General features: G+C 41.4%; 1 protein-coding gene across 1 annotated transcript in view; it reads right to left on the reverse strand.

Annotated features, from left to right (window-relative positions):
- The window catches only part of LOC140949727 (multiple epidermal growth factor-like domains protein 8), a 48,982-nt gene that overhangs the window by 2,875 nt on the left and 30,091 nt on the right, over positions 1–16,016 (reverse strand). The window contains exons 20-33 of the mRNA XM_073398865.1: positions 15,658–15,750; positions 15,119–15,290; positions 13,832–13,995; positions 12,667–12,811; positions 11,618–11,931; positions 9,793–10,282; positions 8,603–8,851; positions 6,604–6,802; positions 5,552–5,735; positions 5,157–5,321; positions 4,084–4,217; positions 3,637–3,751; positions 2,524–2,834; positions 744–935 (exon numbers count right to left, since the gene is read on the reverse strand). Of these exons, the coding sequence (XP_073254966.1) occupies positions 744–935; positions 2,524–2,834; positions 3,637–3,751; positions 4,084–4,217; positions 5,157–5,321; positions 5,552–5,735; positions 6,604–6,802; positions 8,603–8,851; positions 9,793–10,282; positions 11,618–11,931; positions 12,667–12,811; positions 13,832–13,995; positions 15,119–15,290; positions 15,658–15,750 (2,927 nt within the window). The remainder of the gene's footprint in view (positions 1–743; positions 936–2,523; positions 2,835–3,636; positions 3,752–4,083; positions 4,218–5,156; positions 5,322–5,551; positions 5,736–6,603; positions 6,803–8,602; positions 8,852–9,792; positions 10,283–11,617; positions 11,932–12,666; positions 12,812–13,831; positions 13,996–15,118; positions 15,291–15,657; positions 15,751–16,016) is intronic.

Here is a 16,016-nt window from a genome sequence, read left to right on the forward strand (position 1 = left end):
AAGGTTGTCGAAAAAAATGTGCACGCGACAATCCCTAAAGGTAATATGGGATATGATCAATACGCTTTTCCTGACACTGTTGCTGTTGAATCGTCTATTATTGCTTTCCTTTAGCCACTCCGAAACATACGTCTATGGCCTTTGGTGCCATTCTTTCAATTTCTTTCAAAGAACAGTGAATTTAAAACCACCCATAATACCTTTCGGGAATGACGCGTGCACTTTATCCGACAACCTTTCTCGAAATAGCTATATAAGCCATATAATATGGGCATGTGCCGCCACAAAGGGTGTGGTTTTCGCCCCGTTTTAGTCTAAAAACGGGTATAAACTTTTATCATTTTGGTCTGGAATAGGATAGGGTTTTTTGAGGTAACTACGGGAGTGTATGATCGTATTTGTAGATTCAATCCTAAGAGAATAAGAAAGAAAGAGTGATATGCGAATTGAAAACGGATTTTAAGAAATCTTTCGTTGGAGTTCTAATCTACATAATGACATAATTTCCTCCTATGTAATCATATACGTCGCAATTTGTGAGCTTCTCCAGGTCTGAAAACGGATAAGGATTTTGCAGGCCAGGTCTGAAAAAAGGTGTGGAAAATGACATTTTTTGGTCTGAACTAGGGTCAGGATTTGGGGACCCTAACCCTAACCGGGCGGCACACCCCCAGCGAGAATTCCCCGGAGTAGTTCCCCCCCCCCCCCCCCCCGGGAGGAAATCACATAGTGTGCTAGCTAACCTGTCGTCTTTAAGAAAATGCTGACTGTGCGGAAAAGTCAGTACCAGACGCTTGCGGACCTGGCGTACAATAAGCGCTTGGTGTCCTTCATTATAGGTGATGAATGTGTTAAGGCGCTTGTCTGATGCGGTTACTGTGTCAACTTCTTCATCTTGACCGCTGGTGTCGTCTACGCTTCTTCTTTTTCTTTTGCTAATAGAAAAAGTGACAGACTGGGAAATTAATTCCAAACCTTTTACATTATCGCAAACTGGCTATGTGGAATAATCTAAGGCACGTGACTCCTACTTGAAAAACCTCACAATAAAATCGAGATCAAAAAACGGAATTGACAGAGTTATCGATCATCATCGAGATCACCATCACCATCATCTTCAATGACAGTGGGGTATTACGCGAGACGGGCGGACACTAGACGCGAGAAACAAGAGCGTCTGCCTGATGCCTCGCTTCTCACTGCTTACCACACCATCAACTTTGAAGATAAGTCAATAAACTAGCGGTTACAAGTTGTAAAATGTCATCTGAGAAGCGATAAACTGACATACACATTTTGCCAATTACGAACCCTTTTTTGGGTCAATTAATATTTGTGGGATAATGGACTACAAAAGAGTCCTCCAATCAACAGTTCTTGTGATTTGGGTCTTTATTGATCAATTTACAGTCATACGATCTTTGCGCGCGCTTCAACGTGCGAAACTTAGCGCAATTCGTGTTACGATTTGAAATTAGGGACTTTAGGATCCAACGACGCGGACGACAACGAGAACGTCAAAAAAACAATAGGTTTTATCAGCAAAACCACAATTTCGCACGTGCATCACACTTTTTTATACATCGCTTTCCCGTTTTTGCACGACTTCGACGTGAAAATGCCTAATTTCGTGTTTTATAGAGGACGTAAACAAGCAACGACGAAATTGTATTTCTTTTTTTGAGCTTTGCTATGGTCCCTTTAAATTCAGCTTCAGGAGGGTTCGCCTACAATTGACAAAGTAAGTGGGTAGGAATAATCGCTATAAAGACCGAAAGAACGCAAATTCACTTTTAAAGCGACGTTCTTGTCGCCGTCTCGTCGTTGGATCATGGATAATCTATGGTTGGATCTTAAAGTCCCTATTAACTTATGATGACACCGCTGGACATACTTACTAAACATCATCCAAACCAACATAAATGCAGATTGTAACGGTGAAATAGCGACACGACTCCCAGAGAGTCACAGGAGACCCAAACAATTGTGTTCTGCTCGCCTGGGGGCTCGTAGTAGTAAGAGACTTTTTACACTCTTTTTTTCCATCATTTACGTTGACTGATTGAGAGAAACTAAGTTGCACACTTAACAGGGGCACCAAACGTCAATTTTCAGAAAGTATGTGTTCGGAAGACGATTGGAGATCTAGAATTTTCGGAACATTTATTGTAAAATTCCCTGCTTGCCTGCCTCTCCTAGGATTTTCGAACATCTAAACAATGGTATAATTGCCCATTTTAACGGATTTTTACCCTAAAAAGGTGACCTAGAATTTAAGGGAGCCTTTTCCGGGCTGAAATTTTCGAAAAGGCAAAAGGTCCTATAATTTTCGGATGACTAGACTTTCAGCTAGGAAATCCGAACAGATGACAAAATTTTTAGGAGATAAAAATATGCCTATATCTACCTTTTAAATACTAAAATACGTTCAACAATGCTGTTTTTAAGTGGTTTTGAACCATATTCTTATTGGGTGCCCCTGTACACTTAAGAGAAATATCTATTTATCAAACCTAAACTTACCCGGCAAAGGGTCTAATTAACACTTCATGATGCCCACTGGTTTGGTTGTATTTCACAGTAAAAACATCGTTTTCACTTGTCACATACACGTCCACTTCACCCGTGAACACGTCAACTGTTAAGCGAATATCCACATTGGTAAATCTTGGGTATATGCCATAGAAGATGCTTTGTCCATATGGCAGTGCTTGAATGTTGCGATCGTCGCCAGTTTGCTGACCAATGACAAACTCTTGCATTACATTGATTTTTCTGTAGCACTGTTGGCTGTTCACTGGACTTCCCATGAAGTTTTCCTTACATTTTGAACACTATTGACATTAAAACCTTTGTATTAGCTTGATAACTAACTTAACGTGTCACAGTATATCGCGTTAACTAAATGTAATTTTATTAAAAACCGGCGTGACAAACTCTTGCACGTTGTGTTACCTAAATGCATCGAAAACCAGCGTGACAGTTGTGCCTAACACTGCGTGACAACTCTTGCATGAACTTGCAGGAATTCCGATGAACTTTTTCGTAAATATTTTGAGCACTATTGAAATTTTAAGATAAACTGAAAAACCTTTAATTAGATTGATAACTGATCTAGCGTGTCACAGTATGGTCTCTTGGATGCTCGTATAGAAAAACGGCGTGACAGAAGCTGTATGCTGTTTTAAGCAATTTTTTTGAGGGCAAGTCGGCGGGCGAACGTAAGGAAAAGCCAAACTCTTACCTAGTCGCTATTTATGTATTTTTTTGCAGTGAGGGAAGATTGGGGTTGAGTTGAGGTGTGCGGGGAATCATGGGAAGGGAAGAGGAGAAAACAGCGATCATATTGTTCCTTCCCATGACACTATGCGCGCCTCGGATCATTATACGTTTCTGGGAAATTGCCCACCTACCCCTCCCTTAAGCTAACATTTTGCCCTACGTGAGAAGTAAGTGTTAAGGTTGGCTTAGGGGAGGGGTAGGTGGGCAATTTCTTGTACTCCTCTCACCCCAAATACACATAACTAGCCACAGGGTATGAGTCTGTGGTAAAGCTCATACAGTTTTGCCGCTCATATGTTACCTAGTATGCAGCGTTCTATGCAAGCAACCCTCTAGTGAAACGGACACACGTACCTGCCGTTTGTAGCAGTCTTTAAAGCTAGGAGAACAATCTTCCTCAGTGTTGTTTCCGCACTTGCAGGTACCCTCTTTCTTGTCACACGTATCAGCGTGTCCATTACACAAGCAACTAAAGTGAAACAAGGATTGTTAGAAGGAACATTGGCGCTCAACAACACCTTGATCATAACCTGCGATCAGGCGGTCCTTCTACCTTTTTTGTTTGGAAGGCTAAAAAAAAAAAAGGCCTGATCGCAGGTTACCTCGATCATTGTTTGATAATAGTAATAGTTATTAATAGTAAGCAATGGCAGAGATATCAAATTACATAATTGGGTATTTTAAAGGTAGAGATAGTATGCGGTTATAAGGTTATTTTTTAAAAAAATTCAGAGGGAATAATAGCTGTCTTTGCTAAACCTGTCTTTTATTTTCTTGAAGACAACAGGAAAACTTGCCTACCTGGTGCATGAATGCTCATGTTCGAAGAAGCCGTAAACACAAGAGCCGCACCTAAATCCATTACTGTTATTCTTGCATAAGCATTCCTCCTCCCGTTCAATCTTGAAAGGACCTTGTTTTAACCACTTTTTGACCTGTGTACATATGAACCACGTCAAACTGGCACCACCATTTTGAACCGCGAATAAAGATAACCAAGCAGTTTCGCTTAAAATCCCTTACTGGCGAGAGTGGGTCTGTGTGGTATCAAATTGCACTACGGGACTTTAGGCGATAAACACTGACCCAGTCCCCACCCAACTTTGCAAGAGCCAATAAACGAGGCAAAGGCGTCCCAAGATAGTCCCTACAATTCGACACAACACCGACCCAGTCTCTCTCACGGTCAACCGCAAATGCTTGTAACTGGCGCTACGCTAATAACGTAAATTGCCGCTTTTAGCCCCCCCGCCACCCGCGCTGCAGTTTAGGCCCATCTATCCGTAAACAAATATGCTCCCCGGATATAAGCCCAGCTTCCTCTCTAGCTTGTATTGATATTGATATGAATTTGATTTATTATGACGTTTTGAAGCTTAATTTAAGACCAGTACTTGCAAAACTTATTTTGATCAGCACTGGTAAAGCTTAATTCGAAGCGCTTTTTCTATGCCGGTTAAAAGCCTCCTCGGATATAAGCCCTCTTAAAACCCCTTACGAAGATGTATAAACGGCAGTTAATGAAGCAGCCTATAGAAGTATTGCAATCGTTCGTTTTTACGGACCACTTTATTTTTAGAAACATTTTAGGGCGCTTTTTCCCGCGAAAATAGAATCTCCACCATGTCTATGAGCGCATTCGAAGTATAAGATATCAAAAAGGGAAACTAAACGTTATTAAAAGGCAAAAAATATCTCAGTATGAGTTTTTTAGGTCTGTCGGTTTTGCTGACTGGTTTGTGGCATTTAAAAATATTCAAAATTCGCGCCAAAACCGTTCTAAAAATAAACTGGTCCGTGAAAACGCCGTGACACGAGCGCATGGAAGTTGCTCGCTCCTGCTCATGGGCTCCTGTTTAAAAAGTTCTGCGTACCTCAGCAGGTTCAAAGGACAAGTTTCTTGTCTGACCATACTCAAGTTGAGATACGTTCATACAGACGTCTGCTCTGTGACTGCACTCATTATAACAAGACACACAGCTGCCGTTGTCTCTGGCATCACCAACGTACAATGGTTCACAGAACTCGCAGCTTCTCCCCTGCATAAATAAAATTATTGCAGTTGAACAAATTTATCTTTTTGTTATGCTTTATTCGGTAAAGAGAAAGGTCTTTACATCCACTCCCTCGAATAACAAAACTGACGAGTGTGTGACATGATATGATATAAGAAGTGGACCCAACCAGAAATAACAGAATAGTTGCGTGACAGAACATAGCCCGTTGCGGTTCGTGACCTAAAAGTAAAGTGTTGCGTGACGGCGCTTACCACAGTGTGATTACGGCAGTCGTGACATACATCCAGATGAGTTTCATTGGCACACTGACCATGCTCATTACACAGACACTTGACAGAACAGTTAGCCGATGTCCAACCAAAGTTACAGACGCACACCTCGGGCCTTACGCATCGCCCATGGTCACATCCCTTGGAGCAGACTGGCACACATGTACTGAAAGAAAACGAAAAATGTCGTGTAAAGTTAGTTCAAAATGTCAGGCGTCTTCACCCACTAAACCCCAGTGTCAGTCTCCTCTCTCCTGGCTTCTAACTCCAATATCAAAATACAAATTCTCCAAACTGATCTCCATACATTTCCTTAAAAAATTAGTTGGAAGAATTTGGTAACAGATCAAAGCATTTTTCCTTGGTGATCATTTTATTAATTTTCCTAACCTTTTCTCTTGATGATGTGTATATATTGTAAGGAGAAAATTGATGTTGGTCACCCTTGGAACTTAATTATGTGCAATACGACTAAAAGGACATCCCTCCTACTACGAGTAGTCCTCATTTTTCCTCAGGGATAGCAGAGCGAGCGAGACGCGAGCAAGCGTGGAAATCAAGAGCACTAGAGTGGCGCACGGGGACGAGGTAGTGGTACTACCTTATAGAGTACAATTGGACTTGTTCACACTCAATGCTCGGACAAGATGCCCGAGTAAGGTACTCCCTGAGCACTAATGTGATCACACCATTTTTTAAATACCCAAACGAATTCGGGCACGGTGCCTATTCCCGAGTAAAAGGTCAAGAAGTTGTCACTCAGGCACTAAAATGAGCACCTGACCGGATGCCTGTTTGGGCAGGTTTTCTGTTAGTACTGTAGCGATCCACTGCTTGCATACACATCACTCGATGCTACGCTCAAGTTTCAAAATGGTGTTTAAAAGAGCAAAATGGAGAAAATGTACAGACACTTACATATCGGGTACCCCGTGTGTGAACACAACACTACTGCATTTACGGCCGGTACCTATGTACTATCGCTCGGACACAAAGTGTGAACATTAACTATGTTTGCTGTGGATTTCACTTACCCTGGGTCGGCAGTGTCGTCATATCCCTGTTTACAGACACACCTGTAGGCCTCTGGTGTGTCTACACACAGTTGTGTTATCGGATCACAATTGCTCCGTCCATTCTCACACTCGTTTTCCAGTGGACACAAAGTGGAAGCCCAGACATGAGTCACATTAGAGGACACACTGTTTGCAGTACATGTGTTGTTGAGGGGACCTTCGAGAGAAATCAATGCAAAAACACGCTTGAGTTTATAATTTAATCAACAGAGCTTCTGTTGTACGTGCCTTTGTAAGGGCCCTTATCAATGGCCACAACTGACCGGACAGACAAGTTCGGTTGTTTAACCCTTTAAGCCCTAAGGGTGATCAACATCAAATTTCGCCTTGTAATATCAATGCTTTGTAAAACAGCGTGATCATGAGAATTACGGACATGATCACACAAGAGGAATTTCCTTGATATTTTATCAACTTCTCCCCACTACGTCTGTAGGAAACGAATAGAGGAAACAAAGGAGAACTCAAATTTTGATCTTAGGGTTTAAAAGGTTAAGGAACTCTGTCTCACGACGCTTACCAAAATTCTTGCCTAGTCCCTGGCCCTCATTATTGTACGCGGCCTATGCATTTCGGATCACGTGGTCCGGGAAAGTTTCGGATCCGTTCCTCGGATACGTCACTGAAATGCATTGACCGAGAAGGCCTGGGAAGACGCCGTACAGCGACTAGGCAACCAAAATTCAAAGAGCGGGAACTGCCACCAAATACACCTTTTTACCAATACGGCGGCCATATTGAATTAATTCGATTTAAGGAGTATTATAGGATGCCCAGGGGGCATGAGCACATTTCGTTTGTATTTTCGGGCGCTTTTCGGGACATTTTTTCTTAAAGTTTTCTTAGAATAAGATTGTATTGGGAAAAAAAACCCTTGTGCCGTGTTTGGATGTAATAATGATCGTCTTTTTCTAGTTTAGTATTATTAGTCGGGAAAAAGGCGATTATGATATATACTATAATACTCCTTAAATCGAATTAATTCAATATGCCCGCCGTATCGGTAAAAAGGTCTATTGAGTGAAACAAATAATAACTCGAAGAATTAAAAGAAGCTATAAAAAGAAATACAAAAGGAACCAAGGATGCACAAACTTGAAGAAGATTAAAACAGATTGCAATAAAGGTTTTTTAAAACTTGTTGGCCAAGCAGTTTTTCGAAGTCCGGTTTACTTTTGTTGTTTGTACGGTTTGAACTAACACTTGAAAGACATATTTGTTTGACACAAAGCCGTGGTTTTGTCGTTCACAAGAATTTTCTCAAATGTCATAGGGAATAAGGAGGCGTCATTTTAAACAAAATAAACCATCCAGCCGTGATACGGCCACTTTAAGAAAATTCCACTATTAACCCTTTCACTGCCAAATGTGGCCAAAGGCAAATTTCGACCAAATATCCAAATTTCATTTTCTAAAATTTTGACAAACAAATAGCATCATGTGAAAGTACAGGCAAAGAGCTTACATTTGAATGGTCACATCAGAGAATTTCGTCCACAGACTCAAAAGTTAGGGTCACCTCACAAAACTCCATCAAGCACTCTGGCAGTGAAAGGGTTAATCAGTATAGTCGAGCCAGATCACCCATTCCTATAAACAGTAGTTACGCACAGAATAGGCTTTTTCGAGTTCCATAAACCCTCGCTTTCAAAATGAGGCGAAGTGCAAAACCTTTCTTGTGAAAATGAGTTTTATTTGCATGAGAATGAAAAATCATCTCTATATCGAAGGCTGAGCACTTACCCTCGTTTTGATACAGAGGCCCGAGGGAACTCGGAAATGGCCAATTGATAGGTTCTTGGCGTAAACTCTCGAATAAAGCCTATTTCATTGTCAAAATAACCGACCTGGCAAGCAAGTTGAAAGTTGCTTGATAAGGGGATAAAGGGACGGTTAAATTTTTCTGGCACACGCCATCTGATTGTAAAAAGAGTTTCAACAAAGAGGTTCTCCTGACCTTGTATTCCTCCTTCAAAACACTTTCCTATTCCCGCGGTTCCCTGTTCAGCGCACCAGCCGCAATTATAACTATTCAGACAGTAAGAACACTGCTGATGAGCATCACAGCTGCCCATGCAATCAGATGTTGATCCCCGAATAACCCGCCCGCATTGTCCTGCCAGACAGATGATCGGCAGGTAAGATAGGGAGAAACACTGGCCGAGAGTTTCACTCCACGCGCATTCTTTCCAGCCACCATCTCCACCTGAAATACATAAAAACAAAAGAGGACACTTAAGCTTAAGTAGAGCGCGGAATTATTCGCGCAAGGAAAGTTTCGGAAGAGGAGTGCGGCGAATGTGAAGGAGACGCTTTGGCGCTCTCTTCTCACGGCAAACCCGAGAGAAAAACGCTTCGTCGCCAAAAATCTCACACGCGCAAAAACAATTCCGCCAGCTACGAAGGCTGGAGACACTTAAGTACTCATTCATGAACGGGTTTTGTAATGACGGCAAGTGGCAAGACTAAAATGATGAAGAGAGACAATTAAGTCGACAAGGTTTTTCACGATTAACAAGGGCAATGCTAAGATAAGCATCTCCAACGATGACTGAGGCCCGATCTCCCTACTGTATGCGAGCTAGCTTGCAGCAGTTTTGTTAACACGCATAGGTTTTCTCTCCAATATTTAGTTATCTTGTTGTCCTTATATTATATTTTTCACTTTTGCTGTCAAGTCTATTATGTGAGCATGGGCAATTTACCTTATTAGCTAAGTTTGTCGTTATTCGATCACATTTTATTATTTTAGATATATTTTTTATTATAGATGTTTTGCTTTTCGTTTAACGATCGCAACCTGCCTGATTAGCTTGCTAAAGGCAATTATTTTGATTAAAGATTAAACAGTTCTTCGCTCATAGCCATAGCCTGAGAAAAGAGCCAACGCTTCGTGACGTCCCCGTGAAATGGATGACGTCTCAGGAACGAACGCAGACGCAGAAATTTCATGACATGTTACTACCCAAATCTGGGTAATGCTTCTGATTGGTTGCAGCAAATTTCCCCGAGGCACGACCAATCAGAAGCACTGACCAGAGCTGGGTAGTGGCGCGTCATCAGGATCGAATTCCTTCGATTGTTCCGCAGGGGCGTCGCGAAATGTCGACAGTTTTTTCAGGCGAGCGTGAGCGACAGAAACCAGACCATTAGAAGCGAGGCAAGTTGTGCAGCTTGTGTGAACTGAACACGACCGCGGACAATTGCGTGGTGAAGTCGTAACTCTCATTACGTTCAGATATTTTTCATCTATCTGGCTTGTGTAACAGTTCCAGCTGTAAGGATCGTTTGTACTGAGTGACAGGCCTAATTGTCTCTCGTGTAGCCATTTTAACTGAGTAGTCCACATACACGGGCCTCGATCAAGGCATTTGGTACAAGACGATGCCTCGCATTTGTTGAAAGAGCAGAGGTCTACTTGCTGTTGCTTTTCTTGAGTCTGTGCGCAGGGATGTGCCTCGTGGCAGGTTTCGGTTGGTTTGATGCATTTTCCACCCGTTGAGCAATGAGAACACCACGAACAACTCGGCTTGGTGTTGGGGTGAGGGTAGGAAGCCAGGCAAGTGCTGCAGGAGTAGAATGTACCACAAAGACGCGTGGAAGGTGCAGAACAGTTTGTGCCATAGTGGAAAATAACCTACGACAGAAAAAAGAAACCTTAATTTCATTGAGCGATTTCGAATTTGAAGTGTTTACGCAAAAACCGAATCAAAACAACTGGAAAGAAAGAGCTGTTAACATTTTCGTATAGGTAATCACATGATTTCGAGGGCATGACTTCCATGTGGCTGTCACCGTTTTTGTTCTTTTTTTGTTTGTTTTTTTTTTACTTCAGCGTAGTATGTTTTAAGTAGCAAGTTTAGTTTCTCTGGCTCATTTTCCTCGATTTTGTTGACAGTATTTTTCTCTTAGCACCACATTTTCAATACACTTAGCCAGAAAGACGTACTTTTTCCTTTGTTCGGGTTTTTGGAATACTTTTTAACTGTTCTAATGTTGTTTTGCATGCAAAATCAAATCCCTAATTGCTGAAAACCAAGGCCACTTTCTTAAATTTTGTTGTTAAAACAGCTCTAATCTCATTGGTTCTTGTTGGTTTCTTTTGTATTTTCAGCCAATCAGAAACCATTTGTAATTTGCACTAGCGTTACAGGAGAACTGCACTCCTTTCTCAGCCAATCAGAATTGGCAATTTTTTCGTGTATATTATTAGTCTCTGAAAGTGATCAAAACACTTCAACTTTACTTTTAAAAGAAGTTGAAACATATAAAGTCGTGTCAAGTGAAAATACTGCTCTGTAGGTTTCAGTTGAAGGGCACAGCACAGGATTTACCTCCAGCCTCGTAAGTTAAAAGCGCTACGTTCAATATAATAAAATTGATAGTACAAGAGCAAAGTACTGCATGCCACAGAATTTCGCCCATAGAGCTGAAAAGTTCGAACTACAAGTAAAATCAATAGTACCAAGTGAAAGTACTGCTGAAGAGGTTTCATTTGAATGGTCACATCATAGAATTTCGTCCATAGACTCAAAATTTAGAAATACGGACTAAATACATGTTAGTAAAATCCAACTAGTGGTCTGTTATCAATGCTGCGTTCTGATTGGTTGAGCTTCTAGTGGGCTATAACATATAGCCTAGTAGTAGCGAAAAGCACCGGCTTTGAAAACCAAAACAATGGCGGCTGAATCGCGTTTGCTAGGTAAAGTTGTTTTGTCGCGATATTTTTTACCAACTAGTTGGATTTTACTAAAACAATTATTCCTCTCGCCCTCATGGCCTCTGAGTCAATAGCCTATTCAGCCTTTGGCCTAATGGACTATTTACTCAGAGCTCACTCGGGCTCGAGGAATAATTGTTAAGTACCATGCGAAAGTACATCTGAAGACGTTTTATTTACGAGGTCACAACACAGTTTTATTATCCAGTCCCGTTAAAACTACATTATCCTCATCTTTATTTTAAATACCTGAGTTACATTAGGTTCAGCGTGACAGACTGCAGGCACTGGTGAAGTCACCGAGTAACAAGCGCTCTGATTGGTCGCAACAGTAAGATTCCCCTCTTGCGTGACATTGTGGACTTCACACCAGCTACAGATATCGACAGCGTTACACTTCTCTTTAGAAGTCAAAGCTTGACACAGGTCTGAAGGAAGGGTAAGACGAAACAAAGTTCCATGCGCTTCACCGTTAAATCCTCCAAAAATGAAGATCCTGTCTGCAACTTTGGCCGCTGCGGCAGACACAAGGGCCTCTGGCTTACTTCCAAGCAAACTATTGTCTACCGGGAACAAACAAAAACACAGCTTAAAAACCATGGTCCTAACCAAAATTGAAAATGCCACAATGAAGATAAACACCCCAGTTTTTACATGTCTAATAAAAACGGTTGGACGTGAAACGTTTTCCTTTGGAAAAAGAGCTTTTAACATAAAACTTGTGATTTTTCAGTCCGTGAAACAGACGGCTCGCAAGAAAAAATCCGTGTGTTCCAGAAAGTATTAGTTCTCCACATAGGACGAGAATACAAAGTGGAAAAGCTCAAGTACAAGAAGTTTTAGGTCATGCAGTTAGGATCAGAAACAAATCCGATCTTACAGTTGGTAAATAACCATCCATGATTAGTCCACACGAAGTTTTACAGTCGTGATTTATTTTAATATACAGTCTATCATTTATTAGTAAAGAATAGTTAGGGGAGGGGAGGGGGGCTTATTAACTTTCTTCCCCTGAAAAGGGAGCGCTTATTAGAGGGAGGGGGCTTGTTTGAGAGGGGGGCTTAATAGAGGATTTACGGTATGTGCCAATGCGCACTGATAGAAATGTAATGGTGAATTTTACAATTAGTCCCAAAATTTGCTCGTGTGGACCGAGTCGAACGAAGGTGAGGTTTCGATCAAGTTTTCAAATAAATTCACACATGTTTCGTGACAGTACCGATTTTCATTTGGACGACATGTGCCCAGAGCTGGCTTTTAGACTGAAGCGGTTCAATTAAATAAGATATTTTGTTTACCTGGAAGAAGATACCAGTAGTTGCACTTAATGTTGTACAACAACAGTTCAGATGAAAACAGCTGATCGGTTGTGTTACTTCGACCGCCATAGACAATCATAACGTCATCCAGGACAGCCGCCGAGTGGAAGTATTTTGGTCGAGGCTGAGAAAATAAAAAGTAAAACGTCAGACAAAGCCTTAAACACCACAAGGCTCTGGTGGCTCAGTGGGTAGAGCATCTAGAAGGTGCAGGGACGTGTATCACTACTCTCTTTAAAAAAATCTGAAATTTATCTCGTTGATAGCCTTCCTGTTGCTTAAGTTTCATGTTTTCTGTACACTCTGCACTCAAGGAAATAATTAATAATCTAGCTTAAGGACGACTATTAATATAAGCTCCCAGCGTTTTTAGGCTTCCTCGTCACATTAACTTATACTTTAATTGACACTTTTTTTAACATTTTATTGTTTTGTTATGTGAGTGACTCAAAAACAAACAAATAAATAAATAGATACTGCTGTTCCAGCTAAGTAAGAATGCTTTGTGATTGAATGGCATGGTTATCTTTGTTTCCGAGCGGTTTTTCAAACATAAGGGTCTCAAAACATTTTAAGGCTTGGATTTCCTTGGACTTTCTTGATTTGGTCCTCACCAAATTTGTCATTCGCCCCAAATGGTAAACACTGAAATAGTAAACTCCTCAGTTACTCAGCCAGGTGACTTGGAAGAAAAAAAGAGGGGCCCCGAGCCCTCCTGGCGTGTGGTGGATAATCCTCATGGAGCAAGCAAAATAATCACAAGCAAACTCTCCCCACATAGGGCGTTGCCTCCAAGACTTCACCCTTGCTCCTCTTTGAGTATCTCGACAAGACTTAAACATCCAGGGAAGGCACTCAATGGAAGCTTAGGTGGGGGTGTGTCGTCGAGGCCTTCAAACCCTGAGCGTGTTTAAGACAAAAATCCGTTAATTCACTACCATGTTTAAGACAAGCGATCTCTTTTTTGACCCTAAAAATGTTTAACCTGTTTACGGCTCATGATCCTAAAAAACATATTTTCAGCAGCACATACCCGTTTTGGCCAAATAGAGAACAGGCTCCCGGGCTGAAACGTATAAACTACAAAACATATCTTTATGTCTCTGGGAGTTAAGGCGCAACGAAAAAAAAAGCAAAAACTTACTTCATTACGAGGTAACGGCTGTAAAATACTCCATTTTCTGGAATTAAGGTCTAAAGAATATAAAGCATCTGAAGGCATCACGGAGTCGATCCTGAACCGATATCCGCCAAACACTAACATCACTGATTTGGTAGCATAATACACAGTTGTGTGTCCATACAAACCTGTAACATTGAAAGTAAAATAAAATTAAAAACTGCAAAACTGGTGTTATGAGGTTTGGCTACATAACGTACGATTTCTCGCAACTAGGTCGTAAAATTTTGCTGACGCAGATTGCAAGAGAAACTGCCCCTCAAAATTAAACACCTTCGCCCACCTTGGTTTGTTTGCGCGCCAGACCAAAACCGCCGTGCTATGCAGGCTAGTAGATCAAGGAGCATGGCCAAGCAGTTAGAGCGCTAACCTCGGTTGTTCAAACATTGGACAGCGGTATCCACCGAATAAATCAGGTAGGTTCTTCATGTATGGAGACATATATTGTACCGACTTTACCTATTTCACTTCACTCTCCAGCGGAGAATTATTAGGAAAACCAATTGCGTTATCCACTGGATAAATATTTATCCGGTGGAAAGCGTTTTCCACCTTTTGAACAACTGGACTCTGTAATCCAGTGCTTATCCACTGATTATCCGGTGGATATCACTATCCAGTATTTAAACAACTAAGGCCTGAATCAAATGCACAGCAATTCAAAGTCAAAGCAATCGACTGCTCCGATCCATCGAGCCACTTATCCTAAAAAAGGAATTGCAAGTAGACTGCAAGCAGCATCTCTTTTCTTCAGATTAAGAGAGGGGAGTGTCCGAGCGCGCGAGAGTAGAGCGACAAAGCCGCAAGAAGCGAGAAACGAGGGTGGCAGCCAGTCACGCGCGTGGTCATGTTCGTGTCTCGCGCATTTCGCTCGACAGACTAACAAAAAAGACTGTTGTTAGTCTAAAGTTCAAGGTATTTTCCGGGGGGGCACTCCCATATGAAAGGGGGTGGGGATGCTCGTCGGAAATTTTGAATTAAAGCCCTAAGGGAGACCAATCTGGGCGTGGCCCAACCTTTTTTTGACCTCTAAAAGACACCATTTTTAAACACTGACAAATAACAAATACAGCGACTTTTAATGATGGCAAAGACATAATCATCGAATACTTTTACCCTCACCACCAAATATAAAGGCGTTTTGCCCAGAGCTCCCTAAGTGAGACCAAAATCGGAAATTTACACTCCTAAGCGAGACGACGAGTATTCCCGCCCCTTTCATAAGGGAGTCCCCTCCAGGCGGTGTTTTACCCTTTGGATAGGGTCCAGTTGTCTGCACTTGACTCCATTGCTTGGTCAAGACATTGTACTTGTACGTTTTATCGTTAAATCCCGACACTTTGTCATATCCACCGATCAAAACCATTTCATCTTCCGCCAGAGTGGCAGTGTGGCCTGCGACTTTTGGAGTTTGGCTGGTCATCTGGCAAAAAAAGATCACAGTAAAAGTGAAAAACATGTCTTGCAAACACTCGCACGAAACTGGGTGTGTCACACTAAGTCAACTCCTGCCAGGCGAAAACAAAAGAAACAGGGCAAGTTCGCATTCAAATTCGACAATCAAAAACCGTTCTTTGATCCATCGATCGTAGGGGAAGCGCCAAGTTAACTGTGGTTTTCTTTCGATGTGGCATGAATTAATAGGTAGATTTCAGGGAAAAAGCACAGCAAACTTTTAATACGATGTGCAAGTTCTTCTCAAACAAGGGAGCGTTTGCCTATCGCAATCAAAGCACTTCATAATTTCCCTTGATCATTTAATAACTTCTCCATGAAGAAATTTTGTTTACCTCGTTAGTCCATCGAAGCGTTGTCACATTAAACTGCCAAAGAGATTGATCAGCACCATTTTTAGTTTGTCCTCCATAAATCAACATAGAGTCCTGTAAAACAAATGAACATTAACAGAGTTAGATAAAATCATAACAAGCTTTAAGTTGTTATACTACCATCCTGCATAACTTTGCTAATCACTGTGCACCAACTTCTACAGCAACGGTTGATTTTATTATTCAGTGAAAATATTTCTTCATCTCTGTTGGTCTTAAATCTCGTGGATAATTCTTCAAAATGCAATAACGCTGACCATATTTAGAAAATTTAAGTCAATCGTTCCGCAAAAGAAAACTTATTGAACAAATGACTTCAC

Source organism: Porites lutea, chromosome 10 (assembly GCF_958299795.1).
Source record: "Porites lutea chromosome 10, jaPorLute2.1, whole genome shotgun sequence".
In the NCBI taxonomy this organism is placed as follows: Eukaryota; Metazoa; Cnidaria; class Anthozoa; order Scleractinia; family Poritidae; genus Porites; species Porites lutea.